At 37.3% G+C, this 18311-nt stretch overlaps 2 protein-coding genes across 4 annotated transcripts in view; both read left to right on the top strand.

The window, feature by feature from the left end:
• Positions 1–17975, top strand: part of PUR5 (phosphoribosylformylglycinamidine cyclo-ligase, chloroplast / phosphoribosyl-aminoimidazole synthetase / AIR synthase (PUR5)) — a 73561-nt gene extending 55586 nt beyond the window's left edge. For both annotated transcript variants that reach the window (XM_089377346.1, XM_089377347.1), the window contains exons 6-8: positions 17063–17174; positions 17295–17453; positions 17546–17975. In XM_089377346.1, coding sequence (XP_089233472.1) covers positions 17063–17174; positions 17295–17453; positions 17546–17710 — 436 coding nt within the window. In that variant the 3' untranslated portion in view covers positions 17711–17975. The remainder of the gene's footprint in view (positions 1–17062; positions 17175–17294; positions 17454–17545) is intronic.
• LOC149225946 (uncharacterized) lies at positions 12621–17129 on the top strand. 2 transcript variants are annotated; one of them, XM_089377348.1, is made up of 2 exons: positions 12621–14368; positions 14466–17129. In XM_089377348.1, exon 2 carries the CDS (start codon positions 14491–14493, stop codon positions 14887–14889), a length of 399 nt encoding a protein of 132 aa, XP_089233474.1. In that variant the 5' UTR covers positions 12621–14368; positions 14466–14490; the 3' UTR covers positions 14890–17129. Both variants share the same exon structure in this region; 1 of them encodes a protein (XP_089233474.1).
• Positions 17976–18311: the final 336 nt, after the last annotated feature.

The following is an 18311-nucleotide window of genomic DNA, read 5'->3' as shown; positions in this document are numbered from 1 at the left end:
ATAAATGCAAAAGTCTTTGGGGTTTCAGTTTGCGGTGGTGTTCCTCTTCATGAATCTATGGTAACATTGTTTTAATTTATGCTTAATATTATGTGAAAACTATCAATCAATAGATCTCTTAGAATAATCTGAATAAAGGTATCTTATTCAGTTTGTTGGATCTAAGGTAACATTTTTAATTTTGATTGAATTAGCAGGTATCTCTATTTCTTCAGAATTTTATTGCTATCCTATTTCTCTACTTGGTTTGATGGTTGATCTAGTGTTTGTAGAAGATCTCTCAGGTTTTCATTGAGCGTTTGGGGATAGTCGTCGGTTGGACCAACTAACTCTCAACACATATTTTTTGAAGAGCCTACCTCATATTAGCTTCAGGATTTATCTAATGATTAAACTTTTTGCAGGGTGTTTTTGGGTTAGTACCTCTCTAAAAAACCTAAATTTTTTAAATATTTTGAGGAAAATTTGATAGATCTGGCTAGTAAGAGGCCTAGATCTTAAGATCTGGGACCGAAGTTAGATTCATACTTTTCAGATCTTATAGATCCGCAACTCTTGTGCATAGATCTATATATATTTTGTATAGATCTGAGATTTTTTTCTAATTTGGGGTATTGGGGTTTTATTTATTTTTTGTATGTTGGGATTTGGGTATTTTTGTTTTCATTTTGCAGTTGCTGATTTGAAGGTTCTTTCAAGGAAATTTTTTCAAGTTTTGAGATAGATCTAGGCCTTGGAGGGCAAGATTTTGTCTTAGAAAATATTTTGTGTGTAGGAAAGAATTTTAAATCTGGGTTTGTTCATAAAAATTCTTTGAGATTATTAAAATAAATTTCTGAGCAAAGTTTTTGAAGTTTTCATAAATTTTTGGGCCTCTCTCTTTGTGTTCTTTGTTGCTTACCTTCATTGCCTCTGCGTTTTTCTTCCTCCTGCAGCTTACTTTCCCTTTGTTGCTGCTAAAGCGCATCCCTTTCTGCCTGCTGTGTTTTTCCCTCGCTTTCCTTCTCTGCTTGAGTCTCTTTTTCTCTTCCGCAACCCCTTCTCTTTGTCGCTAGCATTTCTCTTTGCGCTACCATAACCCTTCTTCCCTTTCTGCAACCACGTTTCCCTTTCTTTCCTAACCCGGAGCTACGCCACTCCACGTGCTTCATTTCCTCGCTCCCTTCAACCGAATCCTTTCCATTCGCGTGAAACCTGCTGCTCCTCGTCCGTTTCTCCCTTGCTGCCCGAGCTCCCTCGGCTTGCAAACTTACAATAAAAAAACTGAGCTCCTTCATCCTCCATCTTTCTTCGCGTTGCTCGTCAATTACTTGGTCCTAAATTTCCTAGCAAGATAATTGACTCCATAAGGTACTGGTATCAGTCGTTTAAATCTAATTGAATCCTATAAGTCTTGCTAAATCTAAAACAAGTACTTGGTCGCTTGATTGTGTCTCCCAAACTGGTTGGTTCCCAACTAGTTCTCCTTCATTCCATTTTCGTAGGGTTTACCCCCCTTATCTTGTTGTTGGGAGACAACTTAAACGGAGAGATTGGGGATCATGGTGACAACTCCCGATCTGAGCCGTTGTCACGGTGCTTAGACATTCTGTGCAACAACAGAGCCAATCTGACATTTTTTGCATGCTAGACACCAAGCCTATGCAAAAGCACTTGTCCGAGCCAATAACATCAACATATGAAATATGATTATCCTACATCCATCCATCGACATACAATTAATGTGCATAACTAGATCCCTAATCCATATGCACATGCAATTCTAATTGTCACATCTAAGATTTGAAGGTTGTAGAGTGAACCCCCAATTCTTTGAGCAAACAATAATTTCTATTTCAAATATCATAATAGATTATGCATTTGAAAACGAAATCTCCAGAAACCAACTGTAGCCAACGTCTTTGAGTATGTTTGTTACTAATAGTGTGATACTATACCTTGATCTGAAGCAACGTGAAAACTCTTTAAGCTATCTTAAATGTTTGAAGGACCTCAAGGTAGGCAATATTGAAGAGCACTGAGATCATTCAATAATGTAAAGGAAGTGTTTGGTCTATAAAGCTAGGTTAAAACTTAGAGGGAAATGGAGAGTCGATTTAACTTGCATCTATTCCCAATAGACATCAGTTTAATAATTTCATTTTTCCCTTCCTACTTTGTGGGAGGTTAACAGTGAGTAGTCAAAGGAAGTTGGGCCCAGGTAAAGATTCCTACAGTTTAAAGAAATAAACAAACATCAAATAAATAAATTACTAGCACCATCTATAAATTGATAGGTCATGCTCATCAATTATTGAGAATAGCAAAGGGCTAAGTATGGGTATTTTTCCTTTCCTTAATGATGTCTTAAAGATGCAATGGATCCTGTACAAGTAAGGTGTGAGTTGAAATAAACCTTTAAATAATGGTCAAGTGCCAACCTTGAACAATGTAGCAAGGCTACTCCATTGTAATATATAATCCAGTAGAGCATGATTCTCTACATGTTTTCTTTAAATTAATGTTGAGTATTTTTTTTTTTCAAAATGTCTCATATTATATTATAAATCAAGATACATGTACATCGATATCAAAGAAGAACTTTCTCCTAAATAAACAAGGAGGGAAAGCATATCCACTTTGGTTTCCAATTTGAAAGATTTCTATATCTTTCCTAAGAATGATAAGCCTAGCTGTAAATGGATAGCCAAATCTGATCTAAATGAAAACACTTATTCCAATTTGAATACAATGTGTAATTCATTAAATGTAGCAAGAATCGCACTCACATTGCATTGCCTGCCTGTTGAATGATTCATTTATACCCAAACACAATGCTGTTACAATGCAGAGAACTAGTATCAGCTAGGGCACATTGCTATTTATGTCTTTACAACCCATTTGGTAGCTTACATGGTCCTTTGTGCACATATATTTTAGATTTTTGGGTTATTCCAAAAGTGTTTACACCATGTTTAGGGGTGTTTGATGAGATTTGGGGTACATGGTGTATGTTAAGTCCCTAGATGGTCTGAGATTGATTGTGGCATGAGAGATGGTTCGTGATTGATATATATAATTGAGATAGCTTACTCAATGGATGCTTAACTTCAGTTGATTAGCTTGCTTGATGTTCTTCCCACATTGGAGATCTCTTGGTAGTTTGGTTGACGCCCTTAATTGAGGCAACCACTTTTTTAAAGATTTAACTACGAGAGATGTGGAGCATTGTGCATCATGGAAGGCTTTGAGCCCTAGTTGACATGCAGCAGTTGGGTTCGCTATTCGAAGGATTGGAGATGGCTTAGAGAGCCTAGGGCTTGATGGTGTTCTTGCAAAGGGTAACTAACCCAATGGAGTACATTGCTTTGGAGGATAGATGGAGTTTGTGGAGGCTTATGATGGAATGGTGTGGACTTGCCTTGTGTAGCTACATCACCTTGGAATTATTAGTGTGCATGACATTTGCCCTTGGAGCGTGACACCTGCATTATAGACTGGACATCTCACTTGTGTGGCTTACAAGGGCTCGCATAGGTTGCTTGTAAGGGCTTAGACCTCTATAGTATTGTTGGCCTCCCTTACATCTATAAATAGGGGAAGGAGAGAGTCTTTCCACTTCATATTCATTTCACACGTATTCACTCTTGTGATGAGATGTGATTAAGATTAGAGAGTGTGCTCTTCCTATTTCTCTCTCTTAAGTCTTCACTTGTATTTGTATTATATCTTGAGGTACTAGTATTTCATGGTTTTATTGGAGTTTCTTGGAGCATCTTGGAGTTCTAGGGTTAGGGTTTATCCCTTGGCCATTGGATATTAGGGCTTATAGAAAACTTTAGGGTGGATTTGTGAAGAAGAGGAGAAAAGGAGGATGTCTTTTCTTGGACCTTGCATTGGGGGATTCTTGCACTTCGATTTTCTTGGTTAAGCTAGGGTTTGATGATTTACCCTACCTAGGGCTTTTTGGATGGTTGAAGTTTTCATACTAGCCTTGAGAGAAGGCTATGATATGTTTGTGTACTTCAGTCTTCATCCAAAGCTTATACAAGAAGTTTAAATTGCCATTTTCAGATTTTCAGCGATATATGTTCCTTATGTTTTACTATTTACAGCCATTTATGTCTTGCTGATCGGACATAAGTAAAAAGGCGATTTTTAAAATTATTTGACATCTAAGAAAGAACATAAGGGCTTGATTTAACTGCTATAAAATTGCATTTTCAGATTTGATTCTTGGCTGATAAGTTGCCCTGGAAGGGCCTGAAACTTATCTATGTCTGGTATCATTTAATCTTGAGTTGCCAGGAAGTTTTGGGCTGTTTGAAGTGAATTATTATGATATTTTCACTTCTGTTTCATACTCTAGTTTACAGCAGTCCTAAAGGTTGAAAATTCTAGGGCTAAGATCTGGGAAACCTTCTATGAAGAAGGTGAAAAACAGTTTTGCTTAATTGCCCGAGTGCATGAAATTTCCACAATATATTGGTTATAGAAAAGTTAAGAACATTGGTGAAAGGATATCCTTGCTATAAAACAATTCATAGCTCTCTAGATTGCTAGGCATGACTAGAGAACATCGAACAATTGATATACATCTTCTGAGCTACACATAATAAGCACAGGGCATGTGCTAGAACCTTGATTCCAACCAGCTTATTATAAAAGAGACTTCTTTTCAGATGTAGATGTAATGCAAGTGCCTTGGATATATCTTTTAGAGTATTGGAATAATGATACCTGCTTTGGGAGTTAGGGCCTTACAATAGGCAAAAACACTAAACTGCTATCTATAGATATTAGTGATAATGTAAACTGAAGTTCTGGCATATCAACCAAAATTCATTGTGTAGGAGATATAGTGGCTTGCTATCATAATAGATACTTGTCAGTAATAAGAAAACTTTCATTTCACCATGTATCAGAAGACACCACTTGACCATGCAACTATGTCATTAAAACAACCAAGTATATCAGGGACTAGTTAAATATAAAAAGATACAAGTCTGTTTACAGGTAGCATTTGTGCACAGGCCTTCTCATATATTCTCTATATTTTGCTTTAAATAAATGTATGCTTGTTTCCTAAAGCAAAAATAAATTGTAGATGCATAATTGACTTTGAAATTATTCTAGGAATTGTCATACACCCATTCACTACTTCCAAACTTATACACTAGTTTTAATGGATTAGATATCTATAATAAGAAGTGTTCAGATTGTGTGTCCTATGATAAAACTGAGCTTTGAATAACAAGAGTACAAACTAAAGCAATAGCAATTTTGTTTAAACCATCAGATGTGTTCTTTTGGTCATAGGAAATTCTCTTTTAAAGTAGGTTGCACCTCCTTGGCTGTGTTGTTTCTTCCTCACTGTCAATAATTGAAGGGTGTGTCTTGTGGGGACATACATATTTTTCTCCAATGTCGCTGACACTGTGGAGGTGAAAATATTGTCAAGGGTCTGGAAAAGCAAATTATCATAAATATTAGTTTTTTTTCATTTTTTTTTTAACATCTAAAGCAACAACATCATCAAATAAATTCATTGCCACATAGTTATGAAAACAAAACTAATATATAAGATGTATAATATGTCTAGTGCTACATCACAGATCAATATGAATCATGTCTTGAATTTTGAGTCCTGACCCAACCTCAAAATATCAACAAAAAATGTAATAAATGTATCTCATCATCATGAATCATCTACAAAGAAATTAGATAAATTAGATAAATAAACTAGTGATTTCCTTTGCCCCTTTTACAAGCAAAGGTAATGGATTTTCCTCTAGAGGAAGAAGGCATTGGGGTTGGCATTTGAATTTGATGTCCTCTACAAGTAGGAGGTAGACTTTGATGTCCTCTACTGATGCTACTGCTAAGTCCAACTCACTTTGTCTAAGTCCTGAAGGTGGTGCCGCTGGTTCACTCCCAATCTCCGTAGTCACCTCGTCCTCGTCCTCTACCTCTCTCTCTTCCTTGCTGCCTCCTTCCTTCGGTGACTCCTCCTCTAACCAATTAGGGATTGATTCCATGATAGGGCTCTTGATCTCAACCCTACATACGACGGTGGTGTCAATCCCATCCAACGAGATGGTGTCCACATTAGGTGTTTTGTGAAGTTGCCTCACCCACAATTAGAGATTCTATTAGATGTAGACCATGTCATTAAGGCGTTGGGATTCCAATCTGTATGAGGGCCATGAATTATAGATTAATAATTATAATACATAATTTAAAGGGTGGTTGGACATAAAATAATAAATTATCACAATTTAATTTGGAAAATTTTAACATGTGCTTCCAATTATGCTCGCATCTGAAGGAGCTACATGTTTGGCTAAACACTCAATGGCAAATTTTTGTAGATTAGGTACTATTGCAACCATAGCTTCTTCACCAAGCATCTACAAAAAATAAGTAAAACATAAGAAAAAACATTGAAATTTGAAAGTTGAAACAAAGTATGAAGAGACAATGAAATTTGAAACAAAATGAAGCTTACTTGGCATTTTGGTCTTCCTATCTTGGATAGCTATGCCAAATCCAAAGGTTCCACCTGCCATCCTATATATCTCCATTTGTTTAAAATCTCCACATGTTCTTGTGGGGATGGCACCATCATCTAAACACAAATGAGTGTTGAAGATTGTAACTAGTGCTGGTCTTCATAACTATATTTGAGTCATAATGTAATGTATTTATCAAAAGAAAGAAAAATAAATTTTATTGTAAAAGAAATTGACTTATTAAAGCATGAGTTTCATGCTTGGGTCAATGATTAATAGGTCAAAGCCTACATTGTAGGCTTCTAGGGTTTGTGTCAAGAGTCCTTGTCCATGTCATCATGTAATAGACCCTTCTTGGGCTTTGTTTGTCAAGAAGAAATTAATGTTTATGTAAAATGAGTCATTTAGGCCTCCACCAAGTTGGCCTCAACCTAAACAAGTTACCCTCATTGGAAGGCATAATCCACTATATAAAGGCAGCTACTCGACCTCATTTGGACACTCACAAAAGTTCAATCTGTAATTCGAAGAAGATAAAAAGGTGTGAAAAAGGCAAGGAGAGAAGGAGGAAACCTAAAGCGAAGAAGGAGAAACTCCAACGCAGGAAGAAGACCATTTTTGTTTCTATCTCACACGTATGAAGAAATTGAAGCTGCAAGAGGGCCGAAGTTGCAGGGCTGCAGTAGGGCCGAAACTCTGAAGTTGGGGCCGAAATTCTGAAGCTGGGGGTCAAAATTCTGACTTGAAGCTGGGTTGAAGCAGTTTGACAAAAGTTGACTTCTAGTGTTTGGTTCATCATCTTGGAAGGTTGACTTGGTGGAGGAGGAATGTTATTTGGTCTAGTCTAAGGTCTTGGTCTATCTCAATTTGATTTACTAATGGAAGAGTTTCACTGGGTTTTTCCCTATAGAGGGGTTTTATCTCTCGCTGAGTGCCTATATCTAGTGTCATTGATCTTCATGTTTTGATTTGATGATTGCTTGATGAAAAGAAGATAAAAGAAGAACATAAAGAAATTTAATAAGTCTACACGAATATCACAAGTAAATATCAACATAAAATAATCTTTCTACCTTTCTGATTTTCTAATAGCGAGGAATCCATCTATCACCTGAGTATTAAATCTAAAACCGCAAGAGTAAGAAAATGCAGGGTTGAGGTAGATCCCTGCAGAATAAATATGGTGATGGAGTACATTGTTCCATTGCTCATCAATAGTCATTTCTCAAACCCATCATCCCCCTTATCCTCATAATAGGTACAGATGGCTTCTTTGGCCTTATCCATGGCCTCATACAAGTAGCCCATTGTGGTCTTGTCTCCATAAACCAATCGAAGAACCTCTACCAAAGATTGCTAATGGCACACACCTCCTCCACTCTTGTCCAAAAGCTCTCTTGATTTGAAACTAACTTGTATATGGCTTCCCTTTCTTGTTTATAGTTAAATGGCAAAGCATGCCACTCCTTTGAAAGAAACATTCTCCTCACATCCCACATGGAAGTCAAAAAAGATGGAAGATATGAAGCTAGTGGCAAATCATGTAATGCCATGTTGCACCAACCCTTGTTATTGGTGAATTTTGTCATTAAGCTAGGCACATATGCAAGATTTTATATAAATTTTGTTATGCTCCTAGATGATTCGAAGGTATTCTTGATATAATGAATTTTCCCTATATCCTCTAACATCAAATCAGTGTTTTAAAACTAGGCCGGTTCAAATCGGATTTAGCGTAGTAGATCGAGCCAGACCCTTGCCTGAGTCGACTAGGTAGAAAAGCCGGTTTGACGACTAGTCCGTTACCGAATTGGCCAAGCTGGACACTGGTTCAACTGGTTCAGTAACAGATTGGCTAGTCCGTTATAGAATTGGCCGAGTCAGACACCAATTCAGCCGGTTCAGTAACAGACTGGCCAGTTCGGCCAAGCCCGTCTTAAACTGGTGCGCTAGTCCGCGGGAAAAAAGGCGGTAACTCGGACTTCAAACTCTTTTTTTTTTGGTTTTTTTTTCTTAATGCCTCTACCCCTCTCCCAAGCCTATAAAAGTGACCCAACCCCCTCACATTTACTCACAACTATCTCATTGCATTTGTGTGAGCATCTGTGAAGAGTTTGTGAAGAGCTTGTGAAGAGTTGGAGTTGGTTTTTGTAGTAGTAGTGAGGAGGAGCCATGGGTTTCCTTGTCTGACTCTGGTTCAGAGTCCGAGCTAGATGTTCTTGCCTTGTTTAGCAGTAGTGACTAGTGATATTTTTTGGTAGAGGCCATTTAGAGGCTCCTTGGTTATGTGTTTTTGTTCTGATCTCTATATATTACATGTATTGGACAGTGCACTGGGTGCCATTTTGATATAAGAGATATATTCATGAGCATACTTTGATCATATGTTGTCTTCTCTCTATATTCTAATGCTTTGAGTTTGAAAACCTGAATGAAAATCTTTAAAAATATGTTTTTTTCATAAATAAAAAAATATTTAATGAATTTTTTACAACGACTGAGTCATTGAAATCAACTAGGCTGAGTCAATATCGAGTTGGGGTCGACCCTCGGTTGTTTCTGAATCTAAGTTGGAGTTTTAAAACTATGCATCAAATCAATACGATGTGCAACACACAGTCCAAAACAAAGTGGGATACCTCAAACACAAGCCACCTGCCAATAGTCTCATATTTTGCAACATTATTTGTTATGAATTGACAACATTTTGTGGACCTACCTCTTGAATGGACCCTTCCAACCACTCACATAATAATTAATATGTTCAGATGCATCAACAGATTTAATAAAGGTTGTCCCCTTGGGATAATTAACCAAGAAGTTAAGATTCAAGAAGGGTTCTACCATTTTGATCAGTCCAACAATATGATATCACAGTGCATTTTGTGTGTTTCCACAATGCCTTGAACTCCTCCAATCTAGTAGTGCAAAGAACCAACCTTTTCATTTTTTTTACCCACTTCTTTTCATTTTGGAGAATAGGCCCTCTCAACACATCATAGGAAGGGGCCTTGTACCTTGCACCAACAATAGCAACAATATCAAACATAGCCTAGTAGAATGGATCGTTCTTGGCAATGTTGAAAGGAATGTCACTCCATAGAAAACACCTACCCCGTTAGCTTCTTCCTGCCTCTTTATTTAAAGCATTGACCTGAATGAAGGTTGTGCACCAGGTGTGGTGCTAGGAACAAAAAAAGACGTGGTTGATGAGGGGCTGACCAATGTGGAAGGTGATGCTGAAGAAGCACTATCACTTCTTCCTCCCACTCTTTCCCTTGCAACCTGGGCTGGCCAGTGTGGAAGGTGATGCTGAAGAAGCACTGTCACTTCTTCCTCCCTCTCTTTCCCTTGCAACATGAATTTTCACAGTTTCCTTGTTGTCTCTGGTTACATCTATATCTGCAAGTGCTTTGTTAGCAATACAAATGATTGCCGGGCTTGCTTCTATGCAGATTTCTACTTCATGTCCTAGAATTTGTGCAAGGTTGTATTTCAACCAGGAGATTTCCCAGTTATTTTCTTCTCACTCAACTTGCAACTCAAATTTTGTTTATGGAACCCTTTCTGGTCACCATATTCCCACGTAGGGTCCAAACATCTTGTAATTTTTAGTCTTCGATGTAATGATTAAACCTAGGGCACAAAGATAATTTGAAAAAAAGTAAAATCAACATTCGTAAAATCAAAATACAAAAAATTGCCTTAAAAGATACATATCCAAATGATACATAAATGGTAGATCTCCTACAGTCCAATAAAAATTTAAGAACAAAGGGAAAATTGATGGGCATGCAAAACCTATGAATTTTTTTTTATAAAAAAATGGAAAAGAAGAAAAATAAAAAAGGAGGTGGACATATCTACAAATACACCACTATCTGTGGGAATCTTTCCACTTGCTACAATAAATTAATAATCGTAAACAAAACACACTCTCTCTGTGAAGATGGGGGAAAACTAATGGGTAAAGGAAACCCTGTGAAAATTCTTAAAAATGTCTTTCAAAATTGATGTCCATACCTACAAATGCGTCCATGGGTGAGGGAAATCAATCCCCGCTTCGAAAAAGCATGGTGATGGAAAAGGAAAATGGTTTCTACTTCATCCTTGGTTCAAGCAAAATTGGTCTCCTCCTTTCTTTTCCAAACCTACCTTTATATTTGCAAAATGAGTAAAAAAAACTAGTGTTGCACTAATTGCGATTAACTTGGAAAATCGCGATTTTTTCAAATCGGCGATATTATCGGTGGATTAAATCGCAAATTTTTTTTGGCGATTTTTATGAAAAAATCGCGATTCGACCTCAAAAAATTGTGGGTCTATCTGGCAGCGCGTTATATAACCAAAAAACACGATTTTTATAATTCATTTGCATAACAGAGAGAGGCACGCCGATAGTGACGGGGTTTTGGAGACTTGGAGGAGAAAAACGGAGCTGAATCCGCTGATTGGAGGAGAAAAATGGAGTGAGAGCTAAGGAGGAGACAAATTTTCTCCATCAAACCGGTATGGGCACCAACATTTTGTGTTTTGTAGTTTTGTTTTGGTTTTTTTCTATGTTTTTGGTTGGGTTTGGAATCTGGATAACCCATTGTTTATCAAAAGAATTCAATGGGTTATCAAATATTTTTGAATTGATTTGAATCTTGATGGGGTTTTTGTCATTTGATTTTTCATTTTGTTTGTTAAAATTTCTTAAATTGTCAAAAATTCTATGTGTTTTAACTTTTACTTTTGTTATAACTTATGTTACTCATGTATGTAATTTTTTTAAGTTTTTGTACAATGTAAATTGTAAGTTTGTAACTTGTAAATTGTAATCCTTATAGTTATTTTGCCATAGGTTCACCGAATCACCATTCAACTTCAAGTTCAAAGTTCAAAGTTCAAAGTCAAACATGCCAAGGAAATTGGACCCTTTGTGGGAATTTGGTGACCCTGATGGAGGGATTGATAGAATGAACTTGTCTTGCAAGTTGTGTGGGCAGCATATGTCAGGGGGGTGTACAGATTGAAGTATCACCTTGCACAAATCCTTGGATTTGATGTAGGGGGCCTTGCTCAAATACAAATCTGGAAATCATCTGAAGAGCCATGAGATCATTGGAAAATTTAGAGCACACTAGAGATGCCAAAGCAGAAAAGAAGAAGCAACTAACAAAGTCAGGTGAACAAGGAAGTGGCACTGGTTCTACTTCAGCATCAACCAACCTGGTAGCTGCCTCATCATTTTTTGTTCCTAGAACCACGCCTGGTTCACAACCATCTATCACTTCAATGATTAAAAAAATTGAGAAGGAACAAGCTGACAAGTTGTTGGCCGATTTCTCCTTTGGAGTGATATTCCTTTCAACATTGTAAGGAATAATCCATTTTTCTAGCCTGTTGTTGATGCCATTGCGATTGTTGGCCCAGGGTACAAAATCCTTTCTTATCATGACTTTAGAGGCCGGATTCTTCAAAATGAAAAGGTTGACTGCACCAAAAGATTGGAGGAGTTTAGGGCATCATGGGCACAAACAGGATGCACTGTGATGTTAGATGGTTGGACTGACCAAAAGGGGAGAACCCTTATAAACTTCTTGGTTAGTTGTCCCAAGGGGACTATGTTTATGAAATCTGTTGATGCATCTGCACATATCAAAGATGCAAAAACTTTATGTGATTTGCTAGATGTGTTTATTTTGGAGGTGGGTGCAGAACATGTTGTCCAAGTCATAACGGACAATGCTGCAAATTATGTTGCTGCTGGCAGGATGCTTATGGAGAGGCATCCTACTTTATTTTGGACACCTTGTGCTGCACATTGTATTGATTTGATGGTGGAGGGCATAGGAAAAATTTCCTTTGTCAAAGATATTGTTGACTCATCAAAAAGCATTACAAAATTTATATATGATCATCTATAAGTTGCACGAAACGGGGAAACGGGTACGAGTTTCCGAAACGGGCATGGGTACGAAACGTGACCCCCCAAATTTTGGAAACGGGGAAACGATATATATATATATATATATATATATATATATATATGAGGACATTTAAGAAATATGTGCAATCATAAAGCATATATGATACATTCTAATTTATTACATTATGATTAAATTGTCAATTGTCAATGCATAAACTATAAGTCTCTAAATTTACATCACATTTACTCATGAATGATCACAAAATGAAAATAGCAATATCCAAAATCAGCCACGAGAAATTTCTAATTTCTTGTCTCGTGTTTGTTTGGGAGTCTCCTCCTACATAGTCGAACGACCTTAGTGCTCTTGATTAAATACAAGTTCCATACCCTAGTATCTTACGTGCTCTTGATTATTGGGAGTCTCCCCTACATAGAGGGTTTGGTTCTCTTGATTAAATACAAGTTCCATACCCTAGTACATGACAAAATCCAATGGAAACATTGCAACCCCCCCAATCCTGAAATCCTGAAAAACAGATAAGTCTGCTGGATTTTAAGTGAGATCTAAAATTTTACTTTCTCCATATGAAATCCAATGAGGGCGAAACCACTCTCCAACATCCTGAGTCATTTCATGGTAATGTTAAAAATTTAAGTAAAAGGATGAAAGTGAACTGCATATCAACACTAGGGCCATAGGCTTGAACATTAGGTTGCCTCACTCAAAAAGTCCTCTTTTTTATAACTTGAGAGGCATCCAGAAGATATTTTAGTCGCCCAATAAAAAATTAGAAGCGAAAAAATTAGAAACAAATACAAGAAAAAGTCAAGTTAGAAGAGGAAACTCCGTCGTACTGTCTGGAAATGTGTTTCCGGCTGTACTGGCCATGTTTCCTCCTCGAGAAACAGGCTAGTACAGCCATAAACATGTTTCCAGGCCGTACGGTACGAGTTTCCTAGTTTCCGTTTCGTTTCCGCGCGGAAACGGACCCTTCTCCAACGTTTCTTGCAACTTAGATAATCATACATCTATGCTTAGCTTGATGAGAAAATTCACCAACAACAAAGAGTTGGTGCGCCTCGCCATTACATGGTTTGCCACCAGTTTCATATCTCTTCAATCCCTCTTGAATTCTATGTGGGATGTGAAGAGAATGTTTCTTTCAGAGGAGTGGCGTGCTTTGACAATGAGCCACAAACCAGAGGGAGAGGCCATATGCAGACTAGTTTCATACCAGGAAGACTTCTGGGCGGGAGTGCAGGAGGTGTGCACCGTTATTGAACCTTTGGTAAAGGTTCTTCGATTAGTTGATGGTGAGAAGCCTGCAATGGGCTATTTGTATGAGGCCATGGACAGGGCGAAAGAATCCATTCGGGCCTACTATGATGATAAGGGAGATGAGGGGTTTCAGAGACAACTCCTCCTATGGGGAGTGATTGATGAACGATGGAACAACACACTCCATCGTCCCATTCATGTTGTAGGGATCTACCTGAACCCCGCATTTTCTTATGCATGTGGGTTAGTATTTGATGCTGAGATCATGGATGGATTCTTACCCTGTGTTCAGAGGATGGTGCGATCTCTAGCAGAACGTACTGAAATCTCCAAAGAAATTGAGACATACAGGATGGCAGATGGCACATTTGGCTTTGACATGGCTGTGATTGATAGGACGACTAAAATGCCAGGTATTTTTTAGTTTGTTTCAAATTTCATTGTCTCTTCAAGTTCATAACTTCATACTTTGATTCAACTTTCAAATTTCATTTTTTTTCTTATGTTTATTTAAAATTTTATTTGTAATTTTGTTGTAGATGCATGGTGGAGAATGTATGGTGCTAGGGTACCCCTTCTGCAAAAGCTTGCCATTCGAATCCTCAGCCAAACATGTAGCTCCTCAGGATGTGAGCACAACTGGAGTGTATTTGAAAAAATACACAATAAGAAGCGCAACAGGTTAACACTTAAAATATTGCAAATTTCCAAATTTTTTTTTGAATTCATTAAACAATATATTTTTGTTTATAATTATTATTTCATAATCTTTGTATAGGTTGGAGTCCTAGCGACTTAATGACATGGTCTATGTCTACTACAATTTTCGATTGTGGGTGAGGCAACTTGAGAGGACACCTGATATGGAGGCCATCTCATTGGATGGGATTGACACCATTGCTGCATGGAGGGTTGAGGCCGAGAGGCCTCTCATGGAGTCTGCTGATGACTGGTTAGTGCAGGAGGTAGTGGAGGGGGAGGAGGACGAGGAGGCGGAGCAACAGGAGGAGGAGGTGACAACACTGACCCGGGCTACCCCTGCCACTAGTAGAGGACGTGGTCTACCTCCTATAGCTCCTACTCCTAGTTCTTCAGCGTCTAGAGCACAGCAGAGTCCACTGCCAACTCCACCGGCATCTACATCTAGAGGGAAAGGGAAAGCTATTGCATTTTCTCGCAAGAGGGGCAAAGGAAATCAATAGTATTAGACTTTAGTTATTTGGTTCATTTTCTCATGAGATACATTATTATATTTTTTGTTGATATCATGAGTCAGGACTTACTATTCAGGACATGATTCACTGTTATGTGTGATGTAGCACTAGAAATGATATTAAACATCTTATATATTAGTTCTTTTATCATATTTATGTGTCAATGTATTTATTTTATGTTGTAGATGCTTTAGATATTAAAAAAATTGAAAAAATATGAATATTTTTGTATGTTACGATTTTTTCCCGATTTTTACCGATTTTTTCCCGATTTTTACGATTTTTTCCGATTTTTTCCCCGCACCAATTTAATCCCGATAACGATTAATGCAACATTGAAAAAAACCCAAAAAAGTCACTTAAAGTGTCATGATCTTTGGGCCAGCGGTATGCAGGTCATCTCAAGATATTATTGCAGTGTTTACAATAAAATTATGATAATGTCAACATAAAAAATATTGGCGATATTTACTGACGATAATATCAGGCAGGGGCAAAAATTTGGATATTGTGATATTATCACGATTTTCACAACGCTGTTTTTATTACTTTTTGAGAGTAAAGAAAAAGTTGGATCAGACAACAGAAGGCCTCCAAATGTAGGATGCATCATCTGTGAAAGAAAATAAAAGCAGTTGAAAATAATGATGAGAATTTTCTTGAGCACTAGACATCCAACTCATTTCTTCATACGGATATGAGCCCCAGCAAAATCAAGGGCTCTTTCATGTTTAATTTTTTAGCTTAATGGCTAGGTCGACCCCACAACTAGTTTATAACAAAAGTGATGAACTTATGAACACATGGCGCCATCAAAACATTCTGGAGGCGTGAGACCTCTCATTTCAGAGGAGGATCAGCCCCACACTCTGAACAGTACTTCAAGAATTAATTTTCAACTCAAAATGCAAGTCAGAAGCACAAGCTTGGCAACTGAGTAGCTCCTAGTGAATCTTGTATCGAGCAAGGCTGACCTCTTTTCTAAAGAACCAGAGAAGGTAGTGACACAATCTCAAACACAAATTTTAGTCTCTCCTGATGTCCTGAAAGTTTGTCAATGTTGGTTGGCCTTCATTTAATGACACTGTCTTTCTATGTCCAATTCGAGGGTCTGAGCTTTGCTTTGATAATAGGTAGAAAGAGATGGCTGGACGAAGCAAGACAAAATCTACCTTGTCTTCTGCCTATTTGTCTGCAGTCTATGGTATACAGAAGTAAACACAGTTTGATTCTCCTATCAGTCAAAAGTGGAAAATGACTACTCTATTCATGTAGACAGATAATAGTATCTACTTTCAATTTCATATATACAGGTTATCTGAAAAGAGTTCTTTGTTTGTATACCCTAGGAGCAATGTCCACAAGTTTATTAATCCATTTTAACATTTGTTTCAGTTTGCAAGGAGTGTTTACTTGTACAGTGATCTCTGCTTATATGATGCTCTGTCTCAATCTGGAGTTGATGTAAATAAACTCTGTTTTTCCCTAAACTGAATATCAGTTGATCATTGTATCCAAGTTATCTAGAGTGGTCATTGAGTTCATCTAGGATTTGGAGGAAATGTTCAACATAGGAAAGTCTGGAGTTGAAAGCCTTGGGAGAAACAAGTGCCAGCATTGTTATTCTAATGAAGTTCATCTTAGGCAGTCTATTTAATCTTTCCCTATTTATAAGTGATTGGGGGATGCCAGATGAAAGTCTCTAGTGAATTATATGGATTGCAGGTGAGTGGCTGCACATCTCTGAACTGGATGTCATATGTCAAAGAAGCCAGCTAAGGACATTTTTAGTGTTACGCTATACATTGTGATTGTTATCACTACATGTGAAGCTGCACATGCAATAACTGAGAATGTTAAGACTAATGATTTAATTATATCCATGGAATTATTATCCTCAACGAGATGCATAAACAAACATTCCTATCTTCTTGATGAATAGAAGAGAGTATATTGATGGAGTAGAAATTCTTTAGACATGTTATCGTGACAAGTTATCTTTAGAGTACTTGCTTAAATATATCCTTGTTGCAAGTTTTCATCTATAAAATTAACTTCTGTTGAATTGTTGTGGCTGGTAGATTTACATCAAAAGATATACTGCTTCTAAGTTCTAACAGTCTGTGTTGTGAAATGTTTATTTGTTCCATAACAAATTCAGGGTTTTGGCTCAAAGTGGTCTATCTCTGAAGGATGCTCTTCCTGGAAATGAAAATGAATTGGTTACATTAGGAGCAGCACTGATGGCTCCAACTGTTATATACGTCAAACAGGTGTTGTCAGTGTTACTTTAAGCTTGAATATGACAGACTACTTATATTTGATTACGGTTGCTTCGAAATTAAAGTGGTAAGTACTTTTTGTTAGTTCTTAAAAGTTCAATTCCTCGACAGGTTTTGGATATGGTATCCAGGGGCGGTGTGAAAGGTATTGCTCACATTACTGGAGGTGGTTTCACTGACAACATTCCTCGCATTTTTCCAAAAGGACTTGGAGCTGTCGTGAATACAAAGTCATGGGAAGTTCCCAGCATATTTAAATGGATTCAAAAGGTATTCTGGCGCTTCTGATAAATTTTGATCTGTTGGCTTACTGAAAATGTTACGTTTACTCAGCACCTTATTGGGCCATTGAAATTGTGCAGAGTGGACGCATTGAGGACGCTGAGATGCGGAGAACTTTCAATATGGGGATTGGAATGGTCATTGTTGCTAGCCAAGAAGCAGCAAACAGAATTCTTTCTGAAGGAAACACAAAAGCTTATCATATTGGTCATGTTGTGGAAGGAGAAGGTGTAATTTACGAGTGAGTTGTGCAACGATTCTGTCTTCTACCATGGTTCAAGGAAAAGAAGAGCCCATAGCAAAATAAGATAATTTTGCTAGTTACTATTCATATGTTTTGGACTAGAGCTTTTAAAATTGTATAGGCGGCATGTTGCATTAACTGTGGTATGTTGTAGTAGATAGATTTTCCAGAATGATTGATTGGCAAACATTGTTCTGTTTTTTAATATTTAGATTACTGGCTGGTACTGTTCTAAGTTTTCTTTTATTGGGATCAACTTCATTTTATGTTATAATTTGTGATGGTGTTCATACTTTCCTTCAGCAGTTTCAGCTTTGAGTTATGTTAATACTGCAAAATAAGGGATTTATTGTTATTCTCGTCTGTTTCCATCATTGGCCTAAATCGATGGTTTTTATAATAAAGCTTCCAGGGTGTAGTAATAGGAGGATGGGACTAAAGCTCATTTGTGCACTGCCTGATTATTAGTCTCGTGGCATTTTGCATCTCTACTTTGTTATTTTATGGCATTTTATATCTCTACTCTCTTATTTTACAATTAACTAAGGAAAATAATTCCATGTAGGCATTGCAGTACAGATTAATTTTATGTGTTTATAGTG

This window comes from Pinus tabuliformis, chromosome J (genome assembly GCF_031772625.1).
Source record: "Pinus tabuliformis cultivar Carrire ecotype Pingquan chromosome J, CPIR1, whole genome shotgun sequence".
NCBI classification, from domain to species: domain Eukaryota; kingdom Viridiplantae; phylum Streptophyta; class Pinopsida; order Pinales; family Pinaceae; genus Pinus; species Pinus tabuliformis.
Note: the sequence above shows the minus strand (reverse complement) of the source record. Positions and strands in the feature narration are given on the sequence as shown.